This window comes from Leucopleurus acutus (genome assembly GCF_964270905.1).
Source record: "Leucopleurus acutus genome assembly, chromosome: 14".
NCBI classification, from domain to species: Eukaryota; Metazoa; Chordata; class Mammalia; order Artiodactyla; family Delphinidae; genus Leucopleurus; species Leucopleurus acutus.
The window spans coordinates 45,496,928-45,515,074 of record NC_139156.1 but is presented as its reverse complement, the minus strand read 5'-3'; the positions used below and the strand labels follow the sequence as shown (position 1 = coordinate 45,515,074).

The following is an 18,147-nucleotide window of genomic DNA, read 5'->3' as shown; positions in this document are numbered from 1 at the left end:
GGACGCGCAGGCTCAGCGGCCACAGCTCATGGGCCTAACCGCTCCGCGGCATGTGGGATCTTCCCGGACCGGGGCACGAACCCGTGTCCCCTGCATCGGCAGGCGGACTCTCAACCACTGCGCCACCAGGGAAGCCCCAGATTTTAATCTTTTTAAACATTTTAGATTGAGGTAATCCAAATGCCAGTATGTTAACAGAAGTAACCTTTTCTTCCTTCGTTAATTTTTGTTAATGGGCAGAGAAAATGACCGTGTAAAGAATTATATATTCCCTCTTTTCTTTTAGCCTAAGAAACCTGTCAAGGTAAAACCTCGTCCACCTGTAGTTCCTCGACCTTCCAGTAGTTCCACGGCAGCTGCTCACCACAGATTGTTAAGGGTTCTCCCCCACATTGGGCAGTCTTGTTTACCTTCTTCTGGGAACACATATCTGCCTGACTCCGCCAGCAATGCCATTTCAAGTTTGCCAGCTCTGCCCCCTGCTGATATATCCATATCATCTATCGCTAGTGATTTTATTAAGGAAGACAATAACTGGGAGAGTAACACACAGTCTCATTCCAATAGTGGCTTCAAACTACCACCTCAGATACCCCCTATGGAGTTTGAAAATGACAAAGAGCTTGCTGATTCTGTTCTCCATCTTGGATCATCCCTACCTAGGCAGACAAAAAACTTTTCAGGAAATTTGCCATCTAATAATGAGGATGACACTGTTTTATTTCCAACTTCAGAAGAGTGTGTAACTGAAGAATCGCTTCTACCTGAAGTGGGTTCGTTTGCTTCCTTTACCGAAGGAAATGCTGATGAAAAGAGCAGTGGCTTAGAAGGCACACAGAAGGTAAATCCAGAATTCTCACTCACTAATGGTGATAAAGGGTTGAAAGCTACAGAGCAGCATCTTAAACATGTTGCAAGAATGTTGAGTGGTGAATCAGTAGAAACTGCAGTTCTCGACCACCGTGAATTAAGTCCTCACAAGAATAGACTCTTATCACCTCTTCACTGTTCTGCACCAATGTCACTACATAACTCTCTGGTGAAACCACAGAGACAGTCCAAATGTTTTGAGTCTGGGAACCTCCAGTCTTCTGCTTCACAAAATGTGCTTCGGTCGCTGGACATTCAAAATATAACTGATTCTTCTTTCTCTAGGACTACTTGCTTTCGAGCTGTTAAAGTCGATTCACCTGGGAAAAGATCTGATATTATTTCTAAAGTTGAGGCTCGGGATATCACAGAAATGGCTAACAAGGCATCCAAAGAGCCTGTTGGTTGTGTAAATAATATAGGTTTTCTTGCTTCGCTGGCCCAGAGCGCAAGCAGAGACAGCTTGCAGAGCACACGTGGGGCAGGCAGGCTTCGAACCTCTGGAATTGGGCTGTTTACAAACCTCCAGCATTTTCAGGAAGAAAGCCTTAGGAAAAGTTCTCCCCAGTTAGAACCTACAGAATTTTTTTTAGTAAGTATTTGCCTTTCAATATGTTCTACTAGTTATCCATGTAGTGATTCAACATATAGTTTGTTTTTTGTTTACACATTAAATAAAGAGGCCTAAGGTTGAATTCTTTTCATAACTTTCTCTTAAAATGTTTATCTAGTTTGTAGAAAATTTTTTTGACAGTTGAATTTTAAATAATGTTTTGGTCCTAAATTGAGAACTTTAATTTGAAAGTAGCTTTGTGTAAACAGTTTATCATGTATTTTTAAATACTAAATATTTTTATTAATGTTTTTCCTCAGTAAGAACTTTTATTTGAGCCATCGAATTTTACTTTCTTATAGATAAAGAGTAAGTACAATATTGATGGATGGGACAATCAGGTTCCAAGTTAATTTAATTAAAAATAGATTAAATAATTTTAAATGAAAGCTCAGCAGCATTTTTACAATAAAATATAATTATTTCATGTTTGGTGATCTTTCCTTCTATTTTCCATTAACTCACCTCTATAGATGTTTTGTGTTTTAATTGTAGTCTGCCCGTGGTATTGGAATGAATGGAAATAATACAGCAGCAGGGAAAAGAGTAGGTAAGCAACAGATAATTTTGAAAACAATATAAGGCTAATTAATCATGGCATTATGCATACTATGAATTTGAATTTTCAAAGAGAAATGAGAACATTCTCTGTGGTATGTACAGAGTAAACTTTCCCTAAACTTTGTTCCACTTAAGAAAATAATTATGAGAACTGACTGTAGGACATATTTGAAGAATCAAACAAAAATTGAAATTGAGGTCTCTGTTGTCTGGGAAAAGATACGGTCTATGCGAAAAGATAAGTTGCATGAAAAATTAACATGTAGTTCGCAACCCTCCCAGTCTCTGGCCACTCTAGAGCCATGCTGGGTGCTGGATGGGTTTTGAGGAAATACCCTAGAAAGGTGTTTCTTAAAGTCATGGTCCAATATCAAGGACAGTAGTAAGAGCTCCATTTGATGAACTGTTTTTTTCTGGATGAAAGAAAGGGACAGTCTCTTTGACTAGCCCTTTCCAAGGCATAGTAGCAGAAATGACTATATTCTTAGCACTCACTTATATCAATAACACCTTAAAGGTGCACTGGCCAGCCATTTCCTAAGAAGCCATTACTATCATCATTTTTTGTGTTTTAGTACCCAGACTAGAGATGGAAACTCTACCAAAGATGTACCACCTTTGTAGCCCCGAAGTTCTAAAGAATACAGTATATATTATGGTTGCCATGTTACTTTCATATCTTTAAAGAGATACCTAGGGTTTGTTTCCACTACCCAAGGTTCTAAAGGTGTAAGGCCCAAGGTTCTAAAGTCTTAATGTATCCATTTTTAAATTTTTTTATTGTGATAAAACCCACATAACAAAATTTAATATCTTAACCATTTTTAAGTGTACAATTGAATGACATTAAGTAATTAACATTTTTGGCCAACCAACACCACCATACATCTCCAGAACTCTTTTCATCTTGAAAAACAGAAACTCTGTACCCATTAAACATTAACTCCTCATGCCTCCCTCTCCCCAGGCCTTGGCAACCACTGTTCTATTTTCTGTCTCTATAATTTTAACTACTCTAAGTACCTCATATAAGTGAAATCATTCAGTGTTTGTCTTTTCATGCCTGGCTTACTTAGCATAGTGTTCTCAAGGTTCATCTATGTTTTAGCATGTGTCAAAATTCCCATACTTTTTAAAGCTGAATAATATTCCATTGTATGTATATACAACACTCTGCATACCTCTGCATCTATGGATGGAGGCTTGTGTTGCTTCCACATTTTACCTGTTGTGAATAATGTTATTACAGACACGAGTATACAAATATCTCTTTGAGACTCTGATTACAATTCTTTTGGGTATATACCCAGAAGTGGAATTGCTGGTTCATATGGTAATTCTATTTTTAATTTTTTGAGGAACTGCCATACTGTTTTCCGTAGTAGCTGTACCATGTCACATTCCCACCAGCAGTGTACAAGGTTTCCAATTTTTCTACATTCTCACCAATACTTGGTATTTTCTGTTTTGTTTTGTTTTGTTTGATAGTGGGCATCCTAACAGGTGTGAGGTAGTATCTTATTGTGGTTTTGATTTGCATTTCCCTGATGATTAGTGAAGTTGAGTATCTCTTAATGTGCTTAACCATTTGCATATCTTCTTTGGAGAAATATGTGTTCAAATCACTTCCCATTTTTGAATTTGATTGTTTTTTGTTGTTGAGTTTTAGGTGACTCTATATATTGGATGTTAATTCCTTATATATGATTCACAAATATTTTATCCCATTCTGTAGGTTGCCTTTTTACTTTGTTGATAATGTCTTGATGCACAATAGTTTTTAATTTTCATGAAGTTCAATTTGTCTATTTTTTCCTTTGTTGCCTGTGTCTGGTGTTGTGTTCAATAAATTGTTGCCATATCCAGTGACATGAAGCTTTTCCCATATATTTTATTTCAGGAGTTTTATAGTTTTAGGCCTTACATTAGGTCTTGCATACATTTGAATTAATGTTTATATATGGTGTAATGTAAGGGCCCAACGTTATTCTTTTCCGTGTGGATATCCAGTTTTCGAGGCACCATTTGTTAAAAAGACTGTCCTTTTCCCCATCAAATGGTCTTGGCACCCTTGTCAAAATCATTTGATTATATATGTGAGGGTTTATTTCTGGGTTCTTAATTGTATTCCATTGATCTGTATGTCTGTCTTTATGCCAGTGCCACAGTTTTGATTATTATAATGTATCTACTTTTAATGTTATAATTATTTTTCTTTGACACCTATTTAAATCTGTCCAGTCCTAACCCACAGCTCAGCCTCTTGGAAGTTTGTGTTGTACTTGTCGCATCTCTCTCAACTCTAATTCAGCCTACAGTGCTTTCTTCTCTTCTCGCTGCTCCTCTGAAACTGCCATTGCTGAGGTCACCAAAGATCTACATAATTTCAAATCCAGTGGATACTTCTGTATCCTTATCTTACTTGATTGTTATGGCCTTCTTCTTGAAATAGTTTTTTTTTCTTTTCCTATCTTTCTCTCTTTTTATTTCTTTTTTTATTCTGGGCTATTACATTTTTGTAGATTTTTGGTTTTGTTTGTTTTTGGTTTTTTTAAGCCTCAGTTTTCTTTTTAACTTGTTTTACCAGTCCCTCTGCTTGTCCCCAGGTGTATACTCTTTTGATTGATTTCATTTAGGTCAGGTCATCAACTGCTACCTGCAGTGATGATTCTCCAAACTACAGCTATGTAACTTGCTGCTGTTTTCTTTCATTAATAACTGTATCATTCTGAATTACCTAGAAGAGTCTGTGAAAGTTTTGGCATAAGTTTTGTTTAATTGACTTAATCGAGTTCCTCCATTGGTCCTCTTTGCTTTTCACTGTAGGATCTCCCTTGGAAATCTTATCCATCTTCATAGCTTTAGTTATCATTTTTAGGCAGATGATTAGCAAACTTGCATCTTGAACACCGTTTAATACTTTGTTTGCTGCCTTATTCTGTTGGGTGAATTTTTATAGATTATTGTGTTAGATCAAATATTAGACCATATTTCCTAAATATTGGTCTAATTAGACCAATTAGACCAATATTTAGGAAATGCCAAACAAGTGAGTTAATCCAAATATCTTTACTCTCGTTCTGAAAAGCAACTGTTCACAGTGGCATTATTTTATTGACTTTTTCTTTATTCATATGTTCATTACACATTTGAGAGAAGGCTTCAGAGAGGAGCTGATGATTAATGATATCTTCTTACAGGATGAGTAGAGTTTTACTAGGTTGACAAGGTTACTGGAGCATTTTAGAAGAAGAGATTGCACATGTGAATGGGTCTGGCGCATCATTCAGGGTGGGTATGATGTGGCAAATGACAGAAAATGACTCTGGAAAGTTAGAAAGGTATCATATTGGACATGTGACCTTGAATATCAATCCATGGAAGTTGAATTTTTCCTGTTGGTAGTAGGGAAACTATATATTAGGGCTGGTACCTAGCATGGAGTATATGACTAATAATTTTATTTTTCTCTGGTTGGTAGAAGGATATATGGAAACCATTCTCATAGGAGAAGACTGCGGTTATGTTTCTGTGCCACCTTATTTCGGTCACTACTATGTTCTCTGTTTCTGCACATTCACAAGAGTTCTTGAATAAAAAAAAAAGAGCTTGGGAAACATTGAATTAAGCACCCCCAAGCAAAGAAAAACATGAAAATATGACTACACTGAACTAGATTTTCGTCAACAGATTTTTCTTCTACTGTTGTTTAAGGAAGAATATCCTAAGCCTGAATTTCAAAGATAATTGCAATTAGATGAGCTTCAGAGGATATCTGGTAGTATATGCCTTTCCTCTGTGTCCTGTGCAAATGCTTGTCTTATTTTTATTATTTAAGAAGAGGAAAGTATCCCATCACCTTTGTGAAATGTTCTTGATAACTCTAAGTGCACTTGAAGAAGAAAGTGCTTATTAACTTGAGTTGGTGCCTGGCCACCATTAGGAGTCATAAGTTAGTTTCCAGTTTTAGGCAGTTTTTTTTTCCAGTTTTGGGCGAGATCTTGGACTGTACTTTAGCCTAGTAATAAAGCATACTTAATTTTATTGGGCTTGTATATCCAGCACCCAGTTTGGGTTGTGGGAAACGGCATAGTGCCAATTAATTGTAATTCCAACTTTTCGAACCCTTGAAGGATTTTCAGAGACTTTTAGCTGCCAGATAAACATTAAGCCCAGACCTCTCAAACCTTTTTCAGTAGTAGAGAATAGGTATCATCTCTATTGACACTCTACCATTTTTCTTCTCACTTCTTCCCTTTGTTTTTGCTTTCTTTGTTTGCCTCTTGTTTCTTGGCCTTTGGGTGCCACCACGCACTGTGTACTTATACTGTTAGTGTAACAAGTATGGATAGTGACATTGAATCTCTCTGCTTATGAGTGGGGTTTGTTGGAATTCTACTCAGTTCTAAAAGCGTTTCACTTAGTATTTAAAGAAATTGATTTAATTCTTTCTCATATAATAGCAGGTGTGCTCTTATTTTTAAGGTAAAAAATCAAGTTGTTACAATAGCCCAGAATTTAGTAAATATTTTCTGAAAAGGTAGTAGTACTGTGAAATCGAGCAGTGTACCCTGTGAGTCACTATTGATAATACGATATTTTATATAAATATAACATTTAAATTTTTCAGAATGCTTTTTGTATGTGAGAACTGAGTTGACCTTTAAACACTTAGAAACTTAGGGAGAAAAATACATGTCCTGTTATCATAAAAATGAACAAATTGAAGTTTTGAAAGAATAACTTGCTTGTGGTTTGATGAATTTAGTTTCTATGGTATAATTAGGTCTAAAAGACCAGTTTCATGATATTCTTGTGCTCCTTCTTGGTGTGAAAGGACAGGGTGATTATAATACATATTATATTGTTCCTCAGAAGCCTCATAAATATGATTTTGAACCAGATATTCTTCTTGACTCTCTGCCAAAGTTCAGTATACTTTAAATATACTGAGTGTCCTCAGAAATAATTAGAAAGGTGTTGGTATGTAAAAAATATAAGTCCTAAAAATATGTCTTAGTCAGTAGAAACCTACCACATCTTAAAAAATATAACAGTTCTAGTGCATCTTTACTTGCAACTCTGTAAATAATTTTAGATATAAAAAAAGCACTAATTAATTTTTTATGGCTTAGAGGTTTGCTGTGGCAGGAATGTGTTTAATGTTTTAATAGTGTTTCACATCTAGAATTTTATGTCTGTATTAATCAAGGTGTGCTTTCTCTAACAGGAGAATGTACTCATCACCTCCCACCCGTGAAAGCCCCTATTCAAACAAAGAAGAAAACAACAAAGCATTGTTTTCTTTGTGGAAAGAAAACTGGACTGGCTACTAGCTACGAATGCAGGCAGGTTGGCTAGCTGAAAAGCTGGGATGCTTTTTTTGTGGTGACCCAGTGTGGGGATACAATACAAAATGTTCTTTAAATTGCCTATTCATAACATCATTAAGATGATGTTCAAATAGCAGACCCAGCTGAACTCCTTACTGGCTGAAGTAAAGAGCAAGTAAATAGCTTATGTGTTTCCAAAGTCATGAGATCCTCCCCTGCCCTTTAAAGTAGGATATATAAACCAATGGAAGTGTACTTTCTTTGTCTTATGATAGATATACTTGGTTTCTCTTTGACTGTGGCTTGGAAGAACCCCTCCTCCAAGATTCTATTTTATTTTATTTATTTATTTGGCCACTCTGAGTGGCATGCAGGATGCAGGATCTTAATTCCCCAACCAGGGATTGAACCCTTGCCCCCTGCAGTCGAAGCGTGGAGTTCTAACCACTGGACCACCAGGGAATTCTCGATTCTATTTTAAATTAAACAAAAAAGGACTAAATTTAACATTAATGTACTATAAATTATGAGTATATGGTACACTTTTCAAAACAGATGAATAATATGTTTATAAAAATAATTAATTTTTTCCTACCCATAATTATTTCTTTCATTAGCATTGCTAATATGCTCCGAGGATGGTGTCTGCCCTTAGGTTGAGGCCAGGCATTAAACAAAGCTGCTGCTTTTTAGAGTGTATTCTGTTCAAATGGAAACAGCTTATCTTGTTGCTAGAAGTACTTTAAAATCCTTTCATGGCATAGTTAGCTTTTACATAATTTAATTTTCTTATGAGACTGAATTTCTCAGAAATTCAGAGTTCTCCCAGGTTTACTAGATATAAGAGGAAGTGGTAGATATATTTATTGCTTTTTGCAGTTTTACTACTTCCTAGAGGTCAACAGCCTGTTTCACTCCAGAAGAGATTCTTTATTATAAAGTCCCATATTCATAGACAATTAACCGGTTCTTTTTTTGGGGTGCTTGTGCTTGTTTATGAGTAGAAGGGAAATGTCAGCCCTGCAATTCTAAAGAGGACTAAAGGGCTCCTGCTGGACTACGTGAAATCAAGCTTTGATCTCCCAGAGAGATGAGGTTCTTGTAGAAATGTGACTATTCACATAAACTTTTTTTGTGCTTTAGATGTGGAAACAACTTCTGTGCATCTCATCGCTATGCAGAAACTCACAGCTGCACCTATGATTACAAGAGTGCAGGGAGGAGATACTTACAGGAGGCAAATCCTGTGGTTAATGCACCAAAACTTCCAAAAATCTAACTCTTGCTCTGCACCTAAATGTTCTGCCCGAGGAATCGTATTACAATGACAGAAGAAATATTGTTTAGACTGCATTATTTTTGTTCGACTCCAAAAGATTTGCCAAAGCATATAATGCATACTGTTGGAGAATGAGAATGCTACTGTATTTGACATCTTCATTCTTTGGTGAATCAAAAGTTTTAAAAGTAGTTTTAAAAACTTTAAACTATAATGGTTTAGCTTTGTTATTGCATGTCATGTGTTAAGTATTTTATATTTGATACTGCAATTTTACTAGACAAGTCTTCAAAAGATGCACTTTAGGAAGTTAACATTGACTATGTAACCAGCTTCCATGTTGTACAGAAATAAGCCTTCATGTAATGGCTCTACTCAAATCTACAATTTTTTTTGTGGGGGTGGGGTGGGTGGGGATTTAAAACAAATATCCCATACGTGAAAGTTTATTGAGTTTACTGGCAAGTTCCTTTTTATTTCAAGCTTTTTGTAAAAAAAGAACATTTGGTTTTCCAGTGTGGTTTTAACACATATATTTCTTCCATATTCAGACTGACATTCAGATATGTATCCATTCTATAAAACACATCATGTTAATCATAGTATATATTTCTTAAAATACTACTTTTTGAATGGTAGTTTTAAAATAGATGATGTCCCACTTGTTGCCATTAAATACAGAACCCAACTTTTCACTTTTTGAAAAATGGCTATACAGAAAACAAAATCTCACAGCTTGGTTTGTTTTTCTTATGTTGAGTGCTATTACCAGGAGAAATTCAAATAAATATTCAATTTCATTATGATTTTGATTATTCACAATAATTTTTCTTTTATAAATACTTTAAAATAAAACAGTTTAATTAAATAAATCAGTAATTTATTCTACTTGGAAAAAATGACTGTCAGTATAAAAGAATGCTTTTAAGGTGTAAGGGCCCTGCTCCCCAGATGTAGCTAATATACCAGCTTTTGGGAGGCCACTTGCTTTATGGAAGCTTAGTTGAATCTGATGCTGAACCCCGGTAAATAGCTGGCAGGCAACCCAAGTAGACTCTGCAACTCTAGTCCAACCCAAGTGGGATCTGCACTGGTACCAGAAGGCTAATTTAGGTGCTCCACAGGGCCACAGGGCCTCTTTCTCCATGCAAGGCTGAATGAAATGAAGAGTTCCGTTACCCTTCCTCTGCTTCCTAGAAGAGATTAAATGTTGAGTGGAGAAAAATTACTTCAGAGCAAGAAGGAAATACATTTACAAAAGGGAAAGGTGAGTAGTGATGCAATGAGGGGTTGATAGCATACTTTTTAAGGGGGGCTATATAGGCTAATGAAAAATATTTCCATCTGTGTTGAGCAGTTCAGCTTTTGCTCTATTACACGGATAGGCTGCTGAAAAGTGGGCCAAGACGTATTTATTCTATAGATAAATGTGGATGCTTAGGACATGTTTGGTATATGCTTAGTGCACTACGCTTTATAAACCAAGACCATGTAGAAAGAAGTCTTGTTTTAAGTTTACCAAAGATTTTGGTCAAAGTTGAGTCTTTTTTTTCTAATTTCTAAGTCACTGAGAAATAAACCAGTTTAATTCAAGAAATTATGTGTGTGTGTGTGTATATATATATATATATATATATATATATATTTAAACATCTTTATTGGAGTGCAATTTCTTTACAGTGGTGTGTTAGTTTCTGCTGTATAACAAAGGGAATCAGCTATATACATACATATATCCCCTGGGAGCCATTTCTTTATGCCTTAAATTCTTACGGGGAAGTGATCATAATTTTTAGAGACTTCAGATCTATCCTTGCATTGCTAATAATTAGCAGAATGCCTTGCCTATAGGCACTGGTTAAACATTAGTTAAATGAATTAATTTTATTGGACAGCTTACCATGACAAAAAAATTAAGGCATTTATATTGTTTTATGTAACTAAACTAACTTTATAAAATAAAATCTAGTTTCTGGAGTTTTTTAAACAGTAAGCATTTGGTTTTAGCAACACTAAAAGTCTGAAAAATTTTAACTTTTACCTACATGAAATATTTTCAAGTTTAGTGAACTTTAATCATTCTAATATGGGAACTTTAAATACTAAGATGTTTTAAAATTTTATCAGTGTTGTTAACTTGTGGAGGTATTTAATTTTAAAAAGAAGAAGGGAATTAATTTTCTGATATATGTTTCATATGGTTTTATGCCATCATGATAGATAATTCAGTCCTGTATGTAGCAGTGTTTCCCAAATTATGACCACTATACCACTACTGGAACATGAGATGATTTTAAGTGATACATGGATGAACTTTTTTTTTTTTTTTTGTGGTACGCGGGCCTCTCACTGCTGTGGTCTCTCCCGTTGTGGAGCACAGGCTCCAGACGCACAGCCTCAGCAGCCATGGCTCACAGGCCCAGCCGCTCCGCGGCATGTGGGATCCTCTCAGACCAGGGCACGAACCCGCGTCCCCTGCATCGGCAGGCGGACTCTCAACCACTGCGCCACCAGGGAAGCCCAACATTTTTTAATAATTATATATTGTATCAGAAAAAAAATGTAACTCTAACTTAAGTTGAAAATAAAATAAATTGATATAGGTTAAAAAAAACTGATTGAAAATTGCCAAGGGTACATACAACAAAAATCATAAAAGTTGACGCGAATGACTGAAATTTAGGAAAGAAGGTATGATGTTCTCATTTTTCTTTGAAAATTATGTTAAACTTTCAAAGTGATTGATGAAAGTAAATTATAGTTTTAGAAAAACTATATAAAGATGAAAAATGAAAGTAAAAATGTCACCGTATACCTCCCCCAATCTCTTTTAATAATTTCTATTTTAGTTTTTCTGGTAGTTACCGTCATAACAGTAGCCAATATAAACATTATTTTTTGATGCCCCATTATTACAGGTAAGGAATTTAGCATGATAACACATTACTTCAAGACTGTACTTCCCAATTTTTTAGTGCGTTAGTCTGCTCATGCTGCCATAACACAAAATACCACAGACTGGGTGGCTTAAACAGAGAAAACTGTGAGAACAGAAATTAAACAACAGAAATTAATTTTCTCACAGTTCTGGAGGCTTGAAGTCCCAGTTCAAGGGATCCAGCAGGGTGGATTTCTGGTAAGATCTTTCTTCCTGGCTTTCAGAGAGCTGCTCTCTTTCTGTCCTCACATGGTCTTTCCTCAGTGTGCACACACGGAACTTTGATGTCTCTTCTTACAAAGACATTAATACCATGGGATCAGGGCCTCTCTCTAATGACCTCATTTAACCTTAATTACTTCCTTACTCCAAATACAGCCATGCTGGGGGTTAGGGCTTCAACATATGAATTTGGAGGAGACACATATTTAGTCCAAAATGATGTTATTTTTAGTTACAGTAGTTATTTCAAATTCACTCACTCCTCTGCAGTTACCCTAGTCCATGTTACCATAGCTTTCACTTGAGCTATTGCAATAGCTTCCTAACTGGGCTGCTTAAATTAGTTCTATGTCCTTCATAACCCACTGTCTACTCTTAGCTGTAGTGTGCTTGCAGAACCAAAAAATTGAGCACATCGATGCTTGCAGTGTATCAGTGACTTCTTGTGTTCTTAGAATAAAGATCCAAATCCTTGACCCTTCTTACTAATAAGGCTCCTGTGGTCTGGTCCCCATCTACTTCTCCAGCCTCATATTGTACTGTTTATCCATGCTTTCTGGGATTTGCCCACACTAACTTTTACTTTTCCCAGCCTGTTTTCCCTTGCTAACACCCACTCTTTATTCAGATGCCAACTCCATCTTTACTTCCTGAAGGAAGCAAACCTCTGTGTAACTATTGCCCACGTTAAGAAATAAGAAACATTGTCAGTACCCCAGAACTCATTCCTGCCTCCTACCCTTTCCCCATCACTACCACCATCCTTCCATACTGTGATAGTCATTTTCTTGCATTTTTTAATGGTTTTACCATCTAAGCATGTATCCCTGCAAACCTTTACCTAGTGGAATTGTATGGCATGTATTCTTTATCTGACTTTTTTCATTCAGTGTTGATTATGAGACTTATTTGTGTCGCATGTAGTTGTACCTAATTTTTATCGAAGTATTCTTCTATATGACTGTGCCACAATTTATGTTTCCATTTACCGCTGATGCACATTTGGGTTGTTTCTAGCCTTGAGTATTAATACAATGCTGCTATGAACATTTGTGCACATGTCTCCTGGAGCAAATGTATACACATTTCTTTTGAGTCTACACCTAAGAGCATAATTGCTGGATCATGGATGATTATTGTGTTCGTTCAACCTATTAGATGATATCAATGATTTTCCAAAATGGATTTTACCAGCTTATCTCTACTCATAGCACGTTGAGAGTCCTCTGTTTCACATCCTTACCAGTACTTACTATCTCTAGTCATTCCAGTGATTGGTTTTTGTTTACTTCTCACATGTTCCTGCTTGTCTCAGCCAGCCTCCCCACCAGCTCCAAGTTACCTTTCTTTACAGCTTTAGGGGTGAGGGGTGGAGTACGATCCCAGCTTTGGAGGGGAGAGGGTCTCCCTTGAATGATATTGAGCCTTGACTTCTGTCTCCCTGGCCCTGTGAGTCATGGTTTGGCGTATACACTTAGTATAGACAGAATTTCAGTGCTCTGCCTGCCTCTTTGGATGCATGCTTTCACTGAATCACTTTCAGCCCAGTGATTCTCAAGACTCTTGCCAGTTCTTTGATTCTTTAAGAATATATACATTTAAAATTTTTGTCCAGCAGTTTCAGCCGGAGGAGTGGCTCAAATAACCTAGTCAGCTTTATTTCTGGAAACTGAAACTTTTAGTTGAATTTTTTCAATTCATTTTCTTGGATTATTTCCCAGTGTTAATCTCTTTCTTTTGTGTTACTGATCTTTTTCAAATACTTGATGATTTTGTACATGGCTATGAAGAATGTGACTGCTTAGTGTGGGTAGGGGCCAAGGATAAAAGTGGAAGTATTGCTTAATTTACGTGTGCTTGGTGATTGTGCTTGTCAGGTAATCCTCTTTTGGAAACTCCTTCATTCAAATATTTATTGAGTGCCTCCCACGTGCAAGTAATTATAATTAGTTGTTTGGAATATAGGTGAACTTGACAGGTGGAGTTTACATTGCAATACAGCCAGACTTTAAACTAACCATGTCATTATTTAATTATAATTTTGATAAATATTACAAAGGAAAAAATGTGGACATATGCAACAGAAGCATCTGATCTAGTCCAGTACTCTTTAAGTTGAAACCTCTCAAAGAGTAACAAGTGATAATTAGCTAGGAAAAGGGGTTAATGATGAGGGAGAGACCTAGGAGAAAAGAAAAGAAAAAAAAAAACTCATAAAGACTTTTTTCCTAGTTGGCCTTCACCCCTTTATTCAGGAAGGGATGCCCTGATCAGAGACTTTATCCTATATGTAATTGACCAGAACACTATTATAAGGGCAGCTAGGAGATCAAAGTTTTAGCTTTTCCATTATAGCAGTTTCAAGCAAGGAAGAAAGAGACTGGAAATGGAGACTGGGTCAGCTACCTACGGTTTCTGTTACAAAAGAATGATTAGATTCCAAAAGGGATGAGAATTTAAGGTTTTTTGGGGGTAGAAGCAAAATATAAAGGACAAAATCCTAATGAAAAGAATTCAGGGACACTAGATCAGCCCCAAAGCTTATATCCAATCTGCTCAAGAAGAGAATCAAACATTTTATTATATACAAAGAAAAAGAATAAGGTTGAGATTTTAGTCTATATAGTATTTCTTTGTTATAATCACAACCTTAATATATAAACATATTCAGTCTTATTTTTCAAAAACCAATGTTTACCAATAGAAATACTTAAAGTAGACATTTAAAACAAAGACATTAAGGGAAGAAAAGTTCATAAAGGATGGAAGGAGTGCTAATAGACTTAAGTCATAAAAAGAAAAAGTTACAGGTAAGATAAAAAAATAAAGTCCAACACCTTGCTGTAGAGGAAATACCTGAAGTAGAAAGATACAGGCAAATTTTAGTTTACTTTTTAACTTTTAGCTCATTTCTTCTTATTGCTTAATAATATTTAATTCGGGACGTCCCTGGCTGTCCAGTGGTTAAGACTCAGTGCTTGCACTGCAGGGGGGCGCGGGTTTGATCTCTGGTCGGGGAACTAAGATCCCACGTGCTGCGTGGCATGGCCAAAAAAAAAAATTTAATTGTCTGGATATCTTTCATTGCTGTGTCAGCTGAGAGGGTCTAGAAGCAATAACATCCTAGTAGCAAAGAGTACACCTAGCACCCAGATCTTGGTTTCTAATAACCAGTTGTCTAATAAAGGACAATACCATACTTCCTTAGAGAAATGGCTGATTCTAGGACTGGAACAGGAAATATGACTTCTTGTAGTACCAGAAAGAAAGGGAGTGCTGAAAAAAGAAAGCCCACACCAAAAACCTACAATAATGATGGGGTATATCAAAGGGACACAGTAGTCAACTGGAAGAGCTCCCAGTAGCCAAACCTGGAACACTGAGCAATAAAATAAAGTAGTATTGGATTATAATTCGAAGTACAAGTATCCATGAGTCTACACTTACATAAACAGTAAATTTTAAAATGATTGAGAAGAGACATATCTCCCATTCAGAAGAATTCTGTAGATAGTCCTCCCTCAAGAAAGTGGGTATAACTCCCCATTCTGTAACTGTGAACTGTGCTTAGTGACTTCCTTCCAATGCGTACAGTGTGGAAAGGGGGAAAGAGTGACTTTACAATGGAGAAACCTGACAAACACTACATCAGCCAGGTGATCAAGGTCAAACATCAACAATGATGCATCATGTTGATAGAATGAACCCTTGATTAGATGTAGTGAGAATGGCACTTTACCTCTGTGATCTTCCTGTCAAAAACCCACAGCCCCTGGGACTTCCCTGGCAGTCTAGTGGTTAAGACTTCGCCTTCCGATGCAGGGGGCGCGGATTTGATCCCTGGTTGGGGGACTAAGATCCCACATGCCACACACTGTGGCCAAAAATTTAAAAAAAGAAAAAAAACTAAGGAAATTTGAATCAAGCATAGACTTTAATATACCATACTAATATAAAGTATTAACAGGGGAAATTGGGTGTGGGATATATGGGAACTCTTGAAAATTTTATGTAAATCAAACTATTCTAAAAAATAGTTTATTAAAAAAACTTAAAAAAAAATATGTCCAAAAAGAAGTGGACTAGACTAGCTAGTATGTGCCTTAACATCCATTGTGGATATAACAGGACAAGTCAACAGTGAAAAACAAGATGAATTTAACATTTTTGTAGACAATAAAATGGGACAAATAGAGAATATATGTTTTCTCAAGTATTTGATTCCTTTGGGGGCAAGAAAATCCATGTAAAATATAAAAAGTAAACATTTTAAACAGTACATTCATAGAAGTATTCTGTTGTAAAATGCTGTCATTAAAGTGTTTAACAATAATGGAAAACTAAAAAATTCTTCACACATATTTAAAAATCCTAGAAAGTATTATTTTATACAACTTTCATAAATAGTACTTATTAAAATTTGCACAACACAGTCAAAGCTGTAACTTACCAGAAAATAGTGCTATATTCTTTATTCCAGAAATAAGGTAGAAATGTCTATGTTACAAAGAAAGAGAAAAACTATAACTGATCTAAAACTTGGGAAAAGAACTGAGAGAACCAAAGGAAAAGAGAAAATGGAAATCAGGAAAAGAAAAGAAAGTGAATACTGGAAATTTAATAAAATTGCACTTATTCCACAATATTTCAGCCAAATTTATATCAACATTACCTTAAGAAAGAAAAGTAAATTAGTAAAATTAGAAATGAAAAGAGAAGTTTAATTCAGAAGAATCTAAAAAATATTATGGAAAGTTAGCAAAATGAGTAGAGCCCCAGAGATTTTCTTGGAAAAAAATTCATTTAAATACAGTATTCAGTCATTCAATAAGTATTAACTGAGCGTCTACTAGGTGTCAGGCACTATTCTAAATGCTGTGGACATAGTGTTGAACTAAATATCCCTGCTTTCATTATGTGCTTATATTCTAGAGAAGGGAAACAATAAAAATAAATATGCCAGATGGAGTATTGGTGTTAGGATGTATTCGTTTACTAGGGCTGCCATAACAAAGTACCATAGACTGGGTGGCTTAAACAAGTTTATTTTCTAACAGTTCTAGAAAACTAGAAGTCTGAGATCAAGGAGTTGGCAGGTTGCTTTCCTCTGAGGCCTCTCTCCTTGGCTTGCAGAGAGCTGCCTTCTCCCTGTGTCTTCACATGATCTTCCCTCTATGGGTATCTGTGTCCTAATCTCTCCTTATGAGGACACTGGTCATAATGGATTAGGGCCCACCTGAATGACCTTATTTTACCTTAACTACCTTTTTAAAGGGCCTATCTTCAATACAGTCACATTCTGAGGTACTGGGACTTAGGACTTAAACATATAAATTTTAAAGAGACATAATTCAGACTATAACAGATGTTATGCTACAATGTGGTAACACATTAACCCCCAAAGCTCAGTGGTTTAACACGAAGTTTATTCTTCACCCTTGCAAAATTCAGTGAGCCAGGCAACTTTTCAGGGCAACTGCCTGATAAGGTAACTCAGTGATTCAGTCTGTTTCTGTTGTGTGGTTTGCCAGTGCCACGTGTGGTCTGTGAGATTGCTGCATCAGGGGAAGAGAGAGCTGGAGGGTTGCATGGTGGCTCCAATGTGCTCTTGCCTAGAAGTGTAGGAGGCAGGATGGAAGTCAGGAAACAGAAAGGTGTAGCAGTCATCCATGTGGGGAATCGCCGGGCTGGGGCTGGAACTGGGCTGGGATGTTGCACTCTCTTGGATGATTTTCACACACCCCCCCCCCCCAAACCACCAGCAACATCTCTCCCCCTCCTCACTCTCAGCTTATTTTATTAAACTATGAATAACTGGAAAAGAAATTCCACCTGCATCAAACAAGTCTACCAAGCTATCTGTATCTGCCTGCTCGCAATCCTTGTTCACCCATTTCTATTAGCGTATAAATATTTAAACAGAGAACCTTAACGCCCATATCTCTTACCTGCTGTTGTCCCATTCCCCTGCTCCTCTTTACAGCAAAAAGAAATACATCTACTTGCTGTCACCATTTACTATCTCTAAAATCAAGCTTGAAAAAAATAAATTAAAAAAATCAAGCTTGTATCCCCACCACTTTGTCTTCATTGCTCTGTTCTCAAGCTCTCAATGATCTGTAAACTGCCAAATCCAAAGGTCAATTTTCATTTTACTCAACTTCTCAGGACCAATGACACATGCATTTTCTTCTCCCTGAAACATTTTCTTCCTTTCGTCTTTAGGACTCCTCTGTTTTGTTTCTCCTCTTACCTCTGGCTGCTCCTAAATTTCCTTTGCTTATCTTCTAATCTCTGAAGTCTAATCTCCATATGACTAGCCTTTGGATCT

The 18,147-nt window shown here is 36.4% G+C and overlaps 1 protein-coding gene across 2 annotated transcripts in view; it reads left to right on the top strand.

The window, feature by feature from the left end:
• ZFAND4 (zinc finger AN1-type containing 4) overlaps positions 1-8,656 on the top strand; it is a gene marked incomplete at both ends in the record, with an annotated part of 56,351 nt that extends 47,695 nt beyond the window's left edge. For both annotated transcript variants that reach the window (XM_082854087.1, XM_082854088.1), the window contains 4 exons: positions 287-1,462; positions 1,979-2,033; positions 7,275-7,392; positions 8,521-8,656. In XM_082854087.1, coding sequence (XP_082710213.1) covers positions 287-1,462; positions 1,979-2,033; positions 7,275-7,392; positions 8,521-8,656 — 1,485 coding nt within the window. The remainder of the gene's footprint in view (positions 1-286; positions 1,463-1,978; positions 2,034-7,274; positions 7,393-8,520) is intronic.
• Positions 8,657-18,147: the final 9,491 nt, after the last annotated feature.